At 48.7% G+C, this 17,222-nt stretch overlaps 1 protein-coding gene across 2 annotated transcripts in view; it reads right to left on the reverse strand.

The window, feature by feature from the left end:
- The window catches only part of KPNA3 (karyopherin subunit alpha 3), a 65,819-nt gene extending 49,125 nt beyond the window's left edge, over positions 1-16,694 (reverse strand). The window contains exons 1-2 of one of the 2 annotated variants that reach the window (XM_082062502.1): positions 16,691-16,694; positions 4,608-4,716 (exon numbers count right to left, since the gene is read on the reverse strand). In XM_082062502.1, coding sequence (XP_081918628.1) covers positions 4,608-4,691 — 84 coding nt within the window. In that variant the 5' untranslated portion in view covers positions 4,692-4,716; positions 16,691-16,694. Of the gene's footprint in view, positions 1-4,607; positions 4,804-16,690 lie in introns of those variants that run through there. The other variant, XM_082062501.1, reaches the window with a different exon arrangement.
- Between the last annotated feature and the right edge of the window lie 528 nt (positions 16,695-17,222).

A 17,222-nucleotide genomic window follows, 5' to 3' on the forward strand; every position in this document is an offset into this window, starting at 1 on the left:
AACTGGGGAAAAGACATGAGTGGCCAGGACCTCTGAAGCTTAAAATCAAACACAGTGGGAGTAGATGAAAGATGACAGAATAGCTACATCTCCTTTTGGTAAATAGTCTTAAAAAAATTTCAGGAGGTTAATCCTATGGCCTAAACAACATAAGTTCAAGGACTTGTGTTCTTGACTTATGATTAGGGGTGTGACAAATATACAAAAATGAAATTTTAATCCCCATCATTCAAGTGCTTTTACAGAAAGATATTTAGGCTACAATGCACTAAATCCTCACTAGTTCTTGTTGGTTTGGGTCTTTTGTCCTTTTGTTTGGTTGGTTTGGGTTTTGGCTTTGTTTGATATTTGGTTGTGGGTTTTCTTTTGGTGGTGGTGGTGTTTGGGTTTTTTTGTGTGTGTGATGTTTGTTGGAGGAGGGGGGGTGTGTAGCTTTTTGTTGTTGTTTTGTTTTTTAAATGAGTGCACATGGAGCTTTATTATTGAACCAGTGTGCATTTTGCTAATTATATGACCACATAGCCTCACTGCATTACAGGCAAAAATAACAGTAAGTCATGCAGACAGCCCTACAAATTATAACATCTCCATTCATCAAGAATTTTTCCTCAGTTTTAGTCAGGGATGCTGACTAATCCCGACAAAAAGAAATGGGCTGGATTGTTTGATTTGTCACCTTAAACATCAGAACAATGAGCCAACATATGGGTGCCTGCTATTGTAATAAAGAATATGTAACACTTCTAGTCCAGTAAGTTAGAGGAGTAAAAAAGTCTAAGAAGGATGTCACTAGGCAAAGAATGAAGCTGAAGAACTGTAAACAGAAAAATCAGAAGGCTCAAACTAGGCTTTCTTTTTTAAAAGCTAGTCTAGCTTAGATGTCAACATAAACAAAAAAATACAGCAGTTACAAGGGTTATCACAAATTAAGTGACTGCAACTTTTCAGTCTTGTCCTATAAAGACTCAATTGTATTGGAATAATCAGTGCCATACACTTAGAAGAAACCCACTGAGACTTAAGACGACATGCCTATGATCAACACAGGAACACCTTCTCTTCATATATGAGACAATTTAAAAAGCCCTTTCACATCTCTGGAGAATATAAAATTGAGAAGGTTGTGCAGAGAAACTGTTCTGGCAGTTGTTTGTCCGGATGAAGCCACTAGTGTCTTGGCTCCTTTTCATTCAGCTCTGCAGGTTCAGGTTAGCTCTGTCTGCTGCTAATCACATGTCAGTACCTATAAAAATAGAAGAGTCTCACTAATAAAAACAAACTCATATTACCTGAGTAATGCTTCATTTCTGGCATTTGATTTTCCTATTATCCCTTTTGGGGGCTAAATACTTTTGGAATTATTAACAACCTCAAGATCAGAATTCCAGTTCTATATACACAACCTATCTCCCTAACAGAGGAAGCCAACAAAAAGGTAAGAAACTTCCACCCAGACCTGAAACTATGAAATGTGCAGGTCAAGGATTCAGAAGCTTTGACTTCTGCTCAACAGATCCTTTTCTTTGCTATCAGAAAAGGAGCATAGTGAGAAGTTGCATGGGGTACTGAGATCTGTCTCAACATAAAACAAAAACAGTTATCTTTTCTTTCCCTTAAAACTGCATTAACAAAAAGCAAAGACAATTACATGGTATAAGAAACCTAGTAATAAAATCTGAGTTAACTACAAATTAAAGAAGTAAGTATTTTGGTCTGCCAGAAGAGTCTGTACCCAGAGGGGATCAGTAATAACTCATCAGTATTTATAAGAAGCCAAAGGAAGATTACTAAAGAATGTATTCCAACCTGATGAGTTTAAAGGTAGTGACTGTCTCCAGGCAGAAGGTGACTCAAATGCCACTGTTCTCAAACTGAACTTGAGAGCATACAGCTTGGAATACCTTAGACCATGATTTATTACTCCATCATCCTAACCATTTATTTTATCTTTGGTGGAATTTGACAAAATGTGTAGATCAATGTCAATGATAGCACTGATGCCTCCTGGTTTCCAAAGTTAAATACAGAAAACTGGAAGAAGAATCTCTATTAAAAACTCCTTACTGTAGCACAGGGACCAAAACAATTGTATTTAATTGCTGACCATTGGGAATTATGCAGAATATTTGATTTAGAAAATAAACATTTTGTGGAGAACCGGTAACTTACACTAAATACAGACAATTTGTCCAATCAGCAGGTCAGCCTGTGTACCAGTATTTCAACAGAAGCACAGTAAGTAATGGCAATTATACAACACTGCTGTGCTCCTTCATTCTCCACTATAAACTGAACTTACATTGTTTTGCTTCTAGAGAGTTAAGTTTACCTGGAAGGGTACTTCTAACACAAACTTATTTAAATAAGTACCAGATCAGAAAAGAGGCAAAAAGGAGGTCTGGTAGAAAATTTCAGACATTTAACACAAATTAGGCTATTTTGAAAGACGCTGACACATTTCTAATCTTGTACAGTCCTTTAAATGAATCTAAATTTCATTTTAGCCTATCGCCATGTGTATACAACTTGTACATACTTCTGTGTTTCATCTGTTTGTTGCCCCTAAAAGAAAGATGCTTCTTAGATTTTAACCCTTTTCAAAAGCATGGATGAAACCTTTAACCACATTAACATTGTTGGAGCTATCTACTAAACAATCTCAGGCTCAGCCACAAAAAGAAGCCAGTCAGCACACTGGAAGATAACCCTAGAGGATATACTTCTCCCTAACAGCAAATACCCAATTCCAAAATAATTAATCCCCTTCCAGAGCTAAACTACCTTAGCTGGTCTGGTATAACTAATTTCAGTAAAGCTCAGGCAGTCAATTCCCTTCTTCCCGCCATAGAGGCAGATATTTAATTCCCCTAATCTCGGGCATGCTATAATATAAGCAAGTATGGATGGTAGATCAGTTCACACTAGGCACAAACATACCTAACCTTTCCCTGTTTAGAGGTTTGATGGATTCAGGCCAGTGACTGAGAAAGCAGCAGCAACGTCAGTAATCAAGGCAGGGAGATGAGACAAGGACAAAATGAATGAGGAGTAGTACGAAGAGCCTCACTGGATGAGAAGGGGAAAAAGAAACCCCTCACGCCTCCTCCTTCCCCTGAAAAGCGAATGCTAAACAGAAGGATGGGCAATTTTTAGTTACTTTCTAACATTTCCTAAGGTTAGCCAGAAGTGTTGAAGTTACCATACCCTTTACACACAATATTTTCTGTGAAAAAGATTCACTGTCACCAAGTTAAACAAAAAATAAGATAAAGATAAGTTTACACCGTGAATGTCATCTTAAAGACACTGCTGCTGCTAAGCCTGACCTGCATAAAATTGTCTCCACCCAAACAATAGCAGCAGAGGTGTGGATTCTGCTAAGATATAAAATGTGCTTTCAAAGGACCAAAAATCAAGCCCTGCTGACCACAGAATTAAGTGATAAAATCAACAGAGGCATTGATAACACCCTCAGGTGAAGTCAAAGTAACCTGACACATTATCTAGGTTTTCACCCTAGCGAATCCTAATCGGATTTCAATACTAGTCTGATTCCAGAACAACTCCCTCCCCGTTCCTTTCCTATTACAGAAACTTAAACACAAGATCTGGGATTGCCTCCCTTTTCAGTTGTGACTAGAACTGAAGATGTCACCGGTAATGTCGCACAGATTCAGAAGACCTTCAGAATACCTCCAGAGAATAAGCTTCCAATCACCCAGGGTCTCTCAAATTCGGGAGAGTAAACTAATACCCCATTAGCCTTAATAAGCACCACACTCCTTCCCGATTTAGCTGGAGACGCCCAGCAGACGATTACTTTTGTGCCTACAAGCATTAAGAAAAAAAAAAAAAAAAAGAAAAAAAAAAAAAGGTTGATTTAAGGCAATACAGGAAGCAAAATGGGCCAGCACGGTACCCGGTAAAAAGGCGGATCAGAGTGTGGGAGCGGCCCCTACCACCAGCACAGGCCTCCGTGTGCGGCAGCGGCACAGCGGGGCACGGGAGGACGGGCAGGGCAGCCCCTCGCCCCGGCGGAAGGGTTACTACCGCCCCGAGGGGCTGGCACAAAAGGCAGCCGACACCATTGTCCACCCCACCCGAGCCCCGATCCCGCCGCGCACGGGGGAGGGGGCCCGGGGAGGAGGCAGGACGGGAGGCAGCTGGGCCGGGAGCGAGGAGCGCTGCGGGTGGAGGGGACGCGGGGGGGGCGGGATGCATCCCCCCGCCTACCGGCCCTGCCCGAGCACCGTCGTCGGCGCGGGGGCCCAGCGGGCTCTCCCGAAGCCCGGCAAGCCGGGGAGGCGGTGAAGGGGGCGCGGCGAGGCCCGCCCGCCGCCCGCCGGGGTTGCGCTTGGCCCGGCCGCGCCAACCCTTCCCCCCGCCGCCGCCGCCTCCTTCGCCCCCCGCCGGCCGCACCCGCATGACGGAGGAGAAAAATCCCCCGAGGGCGTTTTCCCCGCCACCGCCCGCCCGCCGCCCCGGGCGACGGCTCTCCGCCTCCTTCCCGCCGCCCGCCGGCGGCGACACGAGCGCGGCCAGGCCCCGGCCCCTCCTCTCGCCCGCCGGAGGCGGAGGCCGGGCCCGGCCGGGGGCCCCGCACCTACCTCCACGTCGCGGCCCTTGTTCTTGAAGCTCTTGATGCGGTGGTTCTCCAGGCCCGCAGCGGCGGCGGCGGCGTTCTCGGCCATGGCGGCGGCGGCTCCCGGCGGCGGCGGCTCGCGGCTCCTGTGAGGCGGCTCCGGCGGCGGCTCCCGGCGGCTCGCGCGAGGGGCGGGCGCGGGGGGAGGAGAGGGGGGCGGGGGGACGCGGGACGCTCCGTGACGAGCGCGAGGCGGGGAGGGAGGGGGGAGAAGAGCGAAGAGGGGGGGCCGAGCGCGCGCGCCGTTGCTGAGTGACGAGGAGAGCAGCCGCGAGCCCACGTGACGCGGCGGGCGGGCCCCGCCAATCGCGGCGCCGCCGCCTCGCCCCGCGTGACCGGCGCAGGGAGCCCTGCGGGGCGGGGGCGCCGGTGCCGCACTGCATTCTGGGGGGTGTAGGCCTGGGGGGGAGTAGCCTCGCACGTGGAGCGGGCGGGAGCGCGCCCTGCCGGGCGGGCGGGGACGCCGCCGGGCTCACGGCTCCGGCCGCGGAGTTCCCGCTCAATGCTGAGTCCTGTTGGGCTCCGGGAAACGGCCGGGGCGGCGGGGAGGCCCTGGCAGCGGTGCGGCCTCATGCTTCTGAGGGGCGCCAGGGCCTTACCATGCCCCGTCCGGAGCAACCCTGATGGGGCTGCGGTGGGTACAGGGCACCCCGGCCTCCAGGAAGCTCCCCGAGCCCCCGCGCCCTTGTTAGCTGCTGGTTTGTCCCCCCAGTGCGCTGTGCGGTGACCTCGCTGGCGTGGCTCACCCGCAGAGCCGGCCTCGGGTGGCTCTGCCAGCCAAGGGTGCACGGGGGGCCGCTGACATCCCTGTATGGCATATGCTGCACGACAAGCACCCAGCAAATCCAGATGTTTTGGGAAGCCCCAAGTCTCCTTCAGCTCCCATGCCACACAAGGGAGCCCTACCTGGGAAGAAAATCCTGCACTTTGCGAACGTGCCCTTGGTGCCACACGTGCGTGTGGCAGCCCTGTGCGTCCCCGGGATGGTGTACCTGCTGCAATGTGGAGCGCAAATGGTCTCTGCCAGACCAACCAGTTGCACCCAAATTGTCAAAACTACAGCAATCCCCCCGCCCGGGTCATTAGGGCAGGTCGAGATGGAGAGTCAGATGGGCACAGCAAGTTCGGTCAAACACAGCACCACAAAGTCGCACCTGGTATTTGCAGGCTAGAAAAGAGGATGTGTGGGGGTGAAGCAACTGTAGGCAGTGGTAAGCAGTTCCATAAAGCAGAATATTATTTCTTTGGAGGACAAGTATCCAAGAAAACCAAAGCCCCAAAATAATGAAAACACGTAATGTTAATATCTAACACACCTTATACTGCATCAGGTTCTGCAACAGGCCCTTATAGCTATATATAAGCTTTCCATACACCTCTTTCAGAGTCACTCCCTTTAATTGATAGCTCAGCTTTTTAATTGCCTTCCCCCAGCCCCTCTTTATGTTGTTCAAATGACTGTAACTTGTAACTCACAGTTCTGGCAAAACAAGGCTTGCAGCCTGATGGAGATGAATAAAAATCTGGAAGACTAATGTTCTTCTTCACTGTCATTCAGCTGTTTGCCAAATGTTGTTATCTGAGGGATCAATGTAGCATTTCCATCCCTGTTGTATCCAAGTATTTTCGGCTCCCAATGCACTTTCGTCTCAACGGCTTTGTCTGGGTGTGCTGCACCATTATTACTAGCAGTGGAAGAGAAGAAGGAGCCAGGAGCAGGCAAAGCCCAAATGGCAGACTGATGTGACCAGCGTTTGTCAAGATCATTAATGTCAGAGGTGGCTTCTAGGCTCTGGCACTTGCTTTTTTGAAGGAGGATTGGATCCAGCTGTCTTCAAGGGAGCTGCTAAAGCAGATTCAGTAGCTGAGAACTTCGCTTTACCTGCCAGGGAAGGTGGCTGTAGCTGCCAGCTGTGGCTTACTCTGGCCTGCCAGGACATCAGAGCAATGCTGATGTGATCCCTGCAGGCAGGGGTGCTGCAGTTGTCCTCTGGAGGAGTTGCTCACCATTACCACAAACAAAAGAGGTTTGTTCAGCTTGTAATCTGTGTGGTAAAAGGAAAACTTGCAAATAAAAAATGGATTGCCTCCATACGGGGACAACTCAAATTACCGATCCATAAATCTATACCCATTCTGCTAGATAGTATTTATAGATAACATCGTGATGATGTCTTTTCTTTCCCATTTCTTCCTATCCATATAAAAGCCTTTCAGAGTTTCTATAGTGCATTTCTGTAGTCTTAGTAGACACTCAGGAATTGAATACCTCTTAGATAGAGCAACATGGAAGTTTCTTAGTGGAGCTCTTGACTGGATAATTAAACTTGCATGTACTCAGAGAGAAAACATTTCAGTGTAGTTAAGCAAATACTACTTTTTGGCACTTTAATTAACAGACGATACTGAAATATAAGGAATGAGTACTTCACTGCTTTGAAAACGGAATGAACAATGTGTTTCACTGTGGTCGTTCTTCCTCACTATATGAGCTTCACATCACGTCAAGACTTGCAAAATATATGTTGGGGCTGTGAGCCCACTAGTGGAATTTACTGACCGCACACAGCCTCTCCGCTCTCCATTTCAGCCCCCTGCCCCATCGGGGCTGCAGCAGTGCTGGTCTCCAGCTCCACCGCACCCCTGGCCCAGATGTGCAGGCTCATGTACTGGCTGGGCTGAAATAGGGCTCCTGGGTGATGGGAAGAGAGAATGGGAGGAAAAGAGTCTGGTTAGAGCCAGCAAGGTCTGTGGGTGCCTTCAGTGCCACAACAACATAAACTTCATAGCTTGAAGAGCTATGTGGGGGAGAGATCTTTCATACTTCAAGATGTGGGGCAATAACAACTCTTCGGGTGCACCATTTCTGAACAGCATTGAGCCGTGCTTGGTTTTGGGATGACCTGTTGGCTTCAGCAGGACAAAATGAACCCAGCAGGTGATATTGCCGTATTTTAGGAAGTACAGGTGGTCAGCTCAGGAACCACCTGCAGCTCCAGAGTCAGAGGCCACTCACCCTGTGGTAGGCAGTCATTTATTCTTCTGCAGTCAGTGATTTTGTCTATATCCACCAGTCAATACAGCTGCAAGAAAACCAGTATGTAAAAGTAATATAAAGAACCTGAGCCATGTTCTTGCTGGCAGTCTCTCCAAGAAGGATTGCGGAGATTTACATGCAGTGCTTCAAGATGCTACCTGCTGTCAGTCCCACCCTGCTAGCAGATGTTAGAAGGCGAGGCAGGAGAGGCAAATAAAATGTGTCAGCTCCTCAGCCTCTCTGTTCACAGCCACAAGCAGCTGAAGCCAAGACCTGTGGGGTGGAGGAGGTGTGGATGCCTCCCCAGCAGAGGAATGGGGCAGGTGGTGAGGTGGTATCATCTTAAACCACTGCTGCTGACTTGGCTACAAACCATCTGTCAAGAACACGCTGTAAAATCATGCAACTTGTCATTATAGAAAGGTACAAAGATTGTCACTTAAGCCATTAAGTTAACCTAAACCACTTGTGGGTCTCGTGTCTTCCTTGCCCATCTCAAAATGGGATGCCTAGGCATCTCTGGCTTGGGTTGCATGGCAGCTTTAACTATGTATTAACATTGGCATGGCAGACCAAGAGAAAGCTTTTTCCTACAAAATTTTCCACTGTTTGTGTGCTCTCTAACTTCCAGCAGACATTAACTTTCACACCTTGCTTTCTTGTGTCTGTTAGAAGCAGCATAACTGACACAGGCTCAGACACATGCACAGCCGGGGTCCCTGCTCCGATCATCTCCAGCTGTTCCCACTGTACAGATAGCTCTCCAGCAACCAGCATCTCATCGGATGTTGCTCTCTGACAAAAAGGGATGAGTAATGCATGAAGTAAACTGAGGCAAAGTCCCCTACAAACAATGCCCTCGCCACCCATTTTCCCTTAAGATACATGTATCATTTTGATGAGTTATTAATGCACATTTGCAGTTCTCTCCTATCACTGAAGTAAAAATTGGTCTTCATAGGAAAAGAATTATGTTCTTACCTCATGGTAACGAAGGCTTAGTAATGAACGTGAAGTAAATCCTGGTAAAGACTCCAGCTTTGTCAAAGGCTGACATCAAATACTGTGAATACTAAGAGGTAACACGCACTCAAGGAGACATGATCTAGGTCCATCAAAGAGAAGCCCATGGAAAGTTTCTGTGTACAAAGATCCACATACCCAGGTCAGGAAACTCCTAATCTGAAAATGGTTGGAAGTTGGGAAAGTGCTGGGGAAAGCATCACTTTTTTTCCTGTTCTTATACTTTCCTTAAAACATCCATTTACTGGTGACTTTTGGACATGCAATGCTGAATAAGACAGGCTTCTGATCAGACCCACAAGAGTCCTGAGATTTACAGCAGGAAGTGAATACTCAGTGAACCACATCACTATGAACTTGGCACCTGAATACTCTCAGGCTATAGTGTGGTCTTCCAGTTTCAAAGCAGTAGGTTATGTGTCACCAGGCTGTCCTGTTACTGCTTGGCCCCTTTCACGCCAGGGTCTGGGTTCTCCAGTCACCCACCCTGGAGGCAGTTTGCCGTGTGTCAGACTTCAGTGTGGGGTGAAAACAGCTGCTCTTTTGGCAGAAAACTCCAGCGACAGGCTAGGATGGTCCACACAAGGAAACCCTGCCCTGGCTACAGTGGGGATATGTATGTCATCACATTTGGCTCTCTGATGTCTTTTCGCAGTCCTTCAACAGTGTCTCAATGGACCTGGCAGTCTTAAATACCTCTCTGCAGTGGTGCACCATATCCTGCTACCCATAGGCAGCACAGTCAATGGCACTTTGCAAAAACAGCTCCACTGGGTTGCCAGGAGGTGTGTGGGCTGGTGAGGGGCTCAGGGAAATGAGGACCCTCCTCAGTACGTCTGTGCCAGGATCAGTCCCAGAAAGCTGCCCTTACTGCTGGGAGAAGTCGCTTCTGGGGGCAACACAAAGTGCTGGTGAAGGAGCTGGTGTGAGGCTGGCCTTGGAAGAACCGGTAGACAGCCCAGGGTCGGGATTTATAAATGCCTCGTTATCTGCAGACCAGGAACAGAAGCACTGAGGGAGCAGCTGGCTGGTCTGCTAGCGTTTCCAGAATCTGGGGGATGTTGTTAGTGAAGGAGGAACTGTAAAACCTCTGGTTATTCATAGGTCCTGTGTGTTCAATCTGAGCCAAGTTGCTATCTCAGCATTTTTGTCCACACTTTGAATGGGAGTAGAATTAGGGGAAGCTTCTCCTGGGGCAGAGCACCACTTTCTTCCTCCACTATTCTCACAAGAAACCCCTTTGTAAGTACACACCAGTTCCTCATCTTCTGCTGTTTCCTGCTGTAGGGCAGCACCACACAAGAAGGTGAGCTGGGGTTGAGAGTGACAGCAAGGTGTGCATGGGGAAGGGCTTCATGGTCAAGGGCCTGTTGCCACAGTACCCAAGCAAGAAGAGCTTGATTGGGTGATGGTAGCTGAGGTCAGCCAAAAGCACAGTCACCAGACAAGACCATAGTGATGAGGCGGGTCCCGGGTCACACCAGGGTCCAGACTGGTGAGTTATATGGCCAGGTACAGGCGTAGCTGCAGTGTAGCTCAGGCAGAGACTAAAGGGCAAAAGCCCTGCTTAAAAGCAGTTCCCGAGATAAGGGGAGCGAGTTCCCACCGAGGCTCCTCACAGCGTGTTCTCAAACAGCTCTTTGATTCAAGGCCAGCCAGCTGCACTGTCAGAGCTGGCCCTGGGCCCAGGCAGCCCAAGCCTCGGGAGGAGGGGGATGTGCTCGGGGCCTGGGAACCCACCTGGAGCTGAAGACATCGCTTTCTGCTGATGTCTGAGCTCCAGGCTGCCACAGAACCAGAGGGGTCGCAGAGACTTACACCAGGGCCCGGACAGCTTTCCCAAATATAAGGCAGATGGTGATCAGGAACAAGAATATCATCCTGCCCAGAGCTTTGATCCAAGCAAAGCTGCTGAGATACTGTTTGCATAGCCATGGGTCCACCAGCCTTCTGGGCTTTTGCCTTGGGATGTAAGTGCTCAGGAGGTTGGGCTGGGCTGGGCTGTGCTGTGAACAGCAAAACCTGATGGGCTTGCTGGTTTTCCTGGTGGGAACAGCTTCAGGCGATCTGCTCCATGTGCCAGAGCCTTCACCACAGGCAGCCTGGAGATGCAGCAGTTGAAGCCCAGGTCCAGAGCCAAAAAGGGCTAGGAAACCCCTGACACAGACTATGCTGTGCCTGAAGGAGACAGCAAAGGAATGCAGCTTACTGGAAAGGTCCCTGAGGACCTGGGAGTGCCTGTCTGGAGGATGGCTCTCTTAATTTATATTTCAAAGTGGATAATTTAATTGGCATAATTGGGAGGCTTTTTTCTTCTCTTCATTATGGATGCACAGAATGTGGTAGCACAAAGACAATGAGAAGGAAGCATGTCTGGGAGGGAGATAACTGCAGAAGTGGTCTGCAACCAGGTAAATAATGTCATCCTATTTGGGAAACTGCAGGGCTAACAAAGATCTCCTTTAAACTTGCCAGTCACAGGGTCTGGGGTACCACATTCCTCACCCTCCGGAGCAAGAGAGGTTTACTTCCGTGTCATGACAAAGGGGAGAATCAATCCTCCTGGGTGACATCCTTGGTGGTGCAAGCCCATATGTTAGGACCCTGGGGGCAAGGTGCAGGTAGCCTTGTGCCAGCTGTATGATTGTGCATGGCTTCCCAGGTGTCCCTCCTGGCCCATCAGCCACAGCAGTGCCAGACTGTGATGACACTGCTGGGGGAACCCTATCTTGATGCATCGTCTAAGCAAAAGGAGTCCTCAGAGCCTTTGTGCAAGCTGTGGAGACTGCAGCAAGGTGGAGAGCATCACAGCAGGCAAGGGAAAGCCTGTCTTTGGAGCCCTGGGACTCAGAGTCAGACACTCAAAGTCCCCTGTACTTCATCTTGCAAGAGTCATGCGCTCAGCTAAAAGCTGCTACTCTCCATCTATGGGGAGGTGGCCATTGGGCCCATGGGGACAACTGTCATCAACCACAGTAGATATTTCAGCCTGTAAGCTCTAGCATGAGGAGGATCCACCTGCTATGAAGCCTCTGGCCTCTTCTTGAAGACTGCAAGTGAGTGTGGGTCAATCCTCTGTGGTCAGATCTCAACAGCATCACTTGCAGCGGGGTGACGGTACTGCGCATTTTGGTGCGGTCACAGTGTTTGCACAAGATGGATAATGCAGAGCTGGGTGTGTCAGCCAGGCCTGATGTTGGTGAGATTTGGCAGTGGGTGTGCAGCTCTGCTGTCACAGCCCACTCCTGCTGGCTGCCAGGATGCGCATCCATGGCCTATCCAGCCCAGAGGTATTGAAGCTCCTTTGGAGGTCCTGCAAACCAGCCTACATACCCAGCTCAGGGCTACAACTGGACCAGGGGAGACCTGGTGGGCTCTGGTTGGTCTCCCAAAAGCAATCCAGACAGGACAGCCTCATTTTAGTGAACACTTAAAATATCTCTGGAGCACTGGTAGTTTGCTGAGTCAGGCTTGAGCTCACAAACTCCCTTGTGTTGACAGCCCCAAGCAATGAGAGTTTTGATGCACATCAGACAACTCTTTGTACTCCAGCAACACAAGGGAAGAAGATGGCTTTTCTCTTGTAGCCTCCAGTGTGGTGGTGCTGGAGGATCACTTCTGAAGTAACCAAACTGCAGGTTTGGAGCTCTGTGGTTGGAGTGACCTTCATCATCTCCAAGTCATAATGCCAAGCCCAATGTACTGCCAGCTTCCTAAACACCATGGTGCTGTGACGCTGACGTTTTGAACAGGAACTGAGTGATACACATTAACTGACATGTGTTAACATCCATGCAGGGATGGGGAAATGGTGGTTTAATCCACATTAGCCAGATGTATTTAGCTAGCACAGATGTGAATAGCCAGCACGTTACTATCGCAGAGCACGATGCCCCATTTCAGATTTTGGCACGTGTTAGCAATACACTTTTTCTCCCAAACACAGTCACTGAGAGCTGCAGGACTTACATCTGCACTGCATAGGCGTTAGTTGAGCAGAAGTTATCTCGAAGTGGAATTTCAGTGACACCAAAGTATTTGATGCTCACGTTGTTAAAGGTTATCGGGAGCCTTCACTTGGATTTGATCTGATTTCACCAACTCAGATTAAGAACTTTTTGTGTAAGACAATTTAATGCAAATAATTATGACAGACATAGCAAAGATTTACTGAGGTGGATCTGGGGGGGGCTTCTGGTCCCCGCCACTCCTCTCGGTCCCAGCAATACAATGTGTGTTTCCACGCTGTGTGCATGTTGTGCAACCAGCACCTCCCTGCACCCACCCAGAGCAGGCTGTCTCCATCCCTGGTTAATGCAGCTCTGATTACAGCATCCTTAGAAAGGCGGATTTTCTTTTGTGCTCTCATATCCAAGTATTAACCTGCCCTGACATTGCTTCCTTTGCAAGAGCTGATAGCACAGCCTGAGACCGGTTTGCTGCAGAGATTACGCAGAAGTAGAGGCAGGTTCTAATAACTTCTGTTCTGCGAAATAAGTTTTAGTTTCCACTCCAGTATAAGTTTATATATATGCATATAATAGTTTGTTTTGCCGTAGCGATAAGAAAGTCCCAGATGCGGTGCTATGTGAATTTGGAACAAGGGACACTTCCCTTTGTGTGCCTTGATGGAAGAAAATTCATGTGTATTTATGCTCCTGGTACCAAGTACAGCTGGCTCTTGCCACCATCTCCTGCTCATTTGAGGAAATGTTCTACATATTTAAAGCCTGCAAATAATTATACATTTGATACCAAGCTGTTATGAAAAACATATCATATTCTTGTTTCAGTAACTTCAGTTTGTAAGAAATCATCAAAACGGCAAGTCCCTATACTTACACAATTAAGCCAGTTTCACATGATTATTGGCAGAAATGGCAATTTTATTTTAAAACCTCCTGTGATCTGATCTCAGGATCTATTTGGATCATCAGTCCCCATGGCAATAGCTTCTCAAATCCTGAAAATAACAATGTGCGTTGCTATTTTGACTGAATAAACCAGACACCACACACGTGTAAGGCTAAGCATATGGGTGCATGCTTGAAGAGAGGGGGGTTGGCTTTGGTCATGAAAGTAAATGGCTGTTTTCTGGACACAGGTAGAGATCTGCTCTACTTGATCAGGTATGTCAAGTGAGGGAATGCTATTTTTACACTGTCACTTTTTAAAGCGGGTATCCTGCATCCATCCATTTGAACAGCTTTCTAATGATACGTGCACCAGGAACCCATTAGACATCGCTCTTCCCAGCAAAATAACACTGAAATGGTGTCACAGAAGAAGGAGGCAGGAAAATGTGTCCTGGCCTTGTTTTCTATATTCCTGCATCCTCCCTTTGGACTGGAGCTCTTAATCAAAACAGGAAGCCTTGTGAGTTGTTTTGGTTAAAAACAGGAATTCGTTTTCATCTTTGATGCCACTTCAAGTATTGGAAGATAATGTAGGATGAAGGAAGAATCAACTACACAGACAGTGTCTTTGCTCACAGCTCTCTGCCTTTCTGATGGACCTGGACTTTTTTCAGCGAGGGTGCTCCAGCAAGGCTGTGCCTGGATGGACCTCTTCCCACAGGCCACCAGCTATCACATGGACCTTGCATGCTGGTTGGTCAGCTCTGCATCACACTTGAAGCTCACCCCTGCGTGATCCCAACGCAGGAGTGTCAGGGGCTGGTGGGCACCATGTCCCATGGGAAGATGGGCACCATTTTCTGCAGGTGCTATCCTGCTGGCTGGTGCTCAGCTGCTCACAGCCTCTCCCAGGATGTTGTGTGGAGGATGTTGAGACACCTGGACCTATGCAAAGATTTATTCATGAGGTCTGTAGCTAGTGATGTGCATTGACTCCAGAGGTAATAGCTGCTTTTGGAGAAAGAGAGGAGGGAAAGGAAGGGGATTTCCATGCTGATGACCATCACTTCTAACCGGAGCCTGTCATAACACGATTGCAGATACAGGGCCATAAGAATAAGACAAGAACAACATGGGTTGACAATGGAAAACCACTGCCTAGGGCCTAGAGAGAACACAGCAACATGGGGGGAAATACGGAGCAGTGAGGAGGCTGCAGAGCTGCAGACAGGAGCCCTTAATGTCACACAGGTTGAGGCACTTCAGGCTCTGCATGACACAGTGCAAAGCTGGGGCATGGCTGAGAAGCACATGTGGAGCCAGGAGCTGGGAAACACTCCCGGTTGGAGCTGTACAGCTCTAAATTGTCTCTTTTTATTATTGCAACCAGCAGAGCGGGTGACGACAGCCACTTGCTACAATGGCATCTCACCAGCTGTGAGTGAGCTTGCTGAAATGCGGATGTCTTCAGCTCCTTGCCCTGCTCTCGTGGACTGGCTGGCACAAGGGCACCCAGGTGCATCCCCATGGGATTTGGCCAAGGTGACCAAGGCCTCACAGCTCAGTGGCAAGGATGGAGCGATGCCATGCTTTGCGCTGGACTTGCTGGGGCCCTGCCAGAGGAGATCAGGATCCATCACCTCCAAGCTTGGCGTGAGGTGTCCAGCTGCATCCCAGAAGCACAACTGCAGCTGGCTGCTGTTCGTGAACCTGGCATGCACTGATGGATTTTCATCCCAGGGCAGGGACAACCAAACCACCTGCTGGTGGACTCACCAACTGCTGGTGTCCAGCACCAGGTGTGGAGCTAAGCCAGACCTGAGTTTTACTTTGTCTTCAGGGATTACTCAGCTTTTCTTCATCAGTGCAAGGAAAAGGGCAAGGCAAGGGGCAAGGCAAGAAAAAGGACAGAAGGGCAAGGCAAGGCAATGCAAAAGAAAAGAGGGAAAGGCAAGGGAAAAGAAAGAAAAAAAGATTAACAAGAGAAAAGAAGGGAAGGGAAGGGAAGGGAAGGGAAGGGGAGGAGAGGAGAGGGAGAGGAGAGGAGAGGAGAGGAGAGGAGAGGAGAGGAGAGGAGAGGAGAGGAGAGGAGAGGAGAGGAGAGGAGAGGAGAGGAGAGGAGAGGAGAGGAGAGGAGAGGAGAGGAGAGGAGAGGAGAGGAGAGGAGAGGAGAGGAGAGGAGAGGAGAGGAGAGGAGAAAGAGGGAAAGAAAAGAGGGGAAAGAAGGACAAAAGAAAACTAATGAGTGCTATAGTTCATACTTCACTGCTTGTCAAGCTGCAGTGGATTTAAAGTGCAACCTCAAACAGCATGAGTGTTGGCAACACTCTATCTAAGCTAAGGCATGATGATGACAACATAACACAGATAAAAAATGTGAGTGTGGAGTAATTGAGAGAGGAGGGAGCTTTTTGTAAGCATTTGGTTGCAGATAGTTTTATGATGATTCAACACAGTCAATGTAAAATCTGGCTGAGTTGAACTGGGTGTCAGCCAGCCTGGTGTGGCTACTAAAATTTAGATGAAATTGGTATTTTATCCCAATTTATTTAGGTGGGGAGGGAGGTGCTGCCTTTTGGGAGCATCTCCCTGACCAGCCCAGCCGCAAGGGCTGGTTCTGCTTCCCTGAGGGTCCCCACCACAAACCAGTACAGGCAGTTGGCAGATTGGTAGTGAGCCAGGTCAGAGAACTGATCCAGGGGGAAAAGAGAAAAAGGGAGAGGGGTGGGTTTTATTGTTTTGTTTTCTGTTTTTTTGGTTGGGTGGGTGGGTTTTTTGTTGTTTTTTTGTTTGTGTGTGGGTTGTTTTTTTTTAAATTTTTTAAATTTTATTTTGCCAGGCTATTTTTCCTGCCCACAGCCAGCTACTAAGCAAGACACCACCAGGGCCTCCCAGAAGTCCTCCAGCAAACCTGCAGCCATGCAACTCGGTGTTCCTCTGCTGCCAAGGTAAAACCAAGCAGGGAGGAAAAACAACAGTGGTTAACCCCAAAACCCTGTGAGACTTCTTGGTCAGCTTTGAAAAATGGTAGCGACAGGGGCCACCATTTGGAGGGACTCCTGGATGGGTCCCCTTCAGAGAGCCCCTGGGCAAGACCCTCGCCCTCTGCTCCCTCTTGTCCCTGGTCAGGAGTGCTGCTCGCTTTGTGAAATGCTGGGCTGCTGTCCCCCTCCACGCTGCACAGCACCACATCCCTCGTCAGCACTTGGCAAGTTGGGATTAAAACAAGGGGGAGACCAAGTGGAAAAGAAACCGAAAACCGCCCTCCTGGCTGCGGGGAATTCCTTCCCGGGCAGAAAATCAGCACCAGCTCGTTCCTGTCATTCCAGCTATTAAGTGAGAGTTCAGATAATTATGTCAGTGCTACAGATTTTATTTTTTAAAAAAATATTGTATAGAGCATGCTTGGTGAATCCCTGGCATTGCCACCAATGTAAAAGGAATAGAGCTTCCTTGTATTTGAAGAGATAACAGTGCTGCAGGCTACAAAAGATAACTGTGCTTTTTAATTGAATCTTACAGCCATGACAGCAGTTGCAGGGGGTCTCTCTGCTCCAAATATGCTCAACCTGCATTGACTGATGGCTGCTATATCTGAAACCTCGTAGGTTGCTGTGGGGAAAGTGCCAGAATAAACATCTCTGCTTACCACAGAGGCTCGGAA

Source organism: Streptopelia decaocto (assembly GCF_964273445.1).
Source record: "Streptopelia decaocto genome assembly, chromosome: 1".
NCBI lineage: Eukaryota > Metazoa > Chordata > Aves > Columbiformes > Columbidae > Streptopelia > Streptopelia decaocto.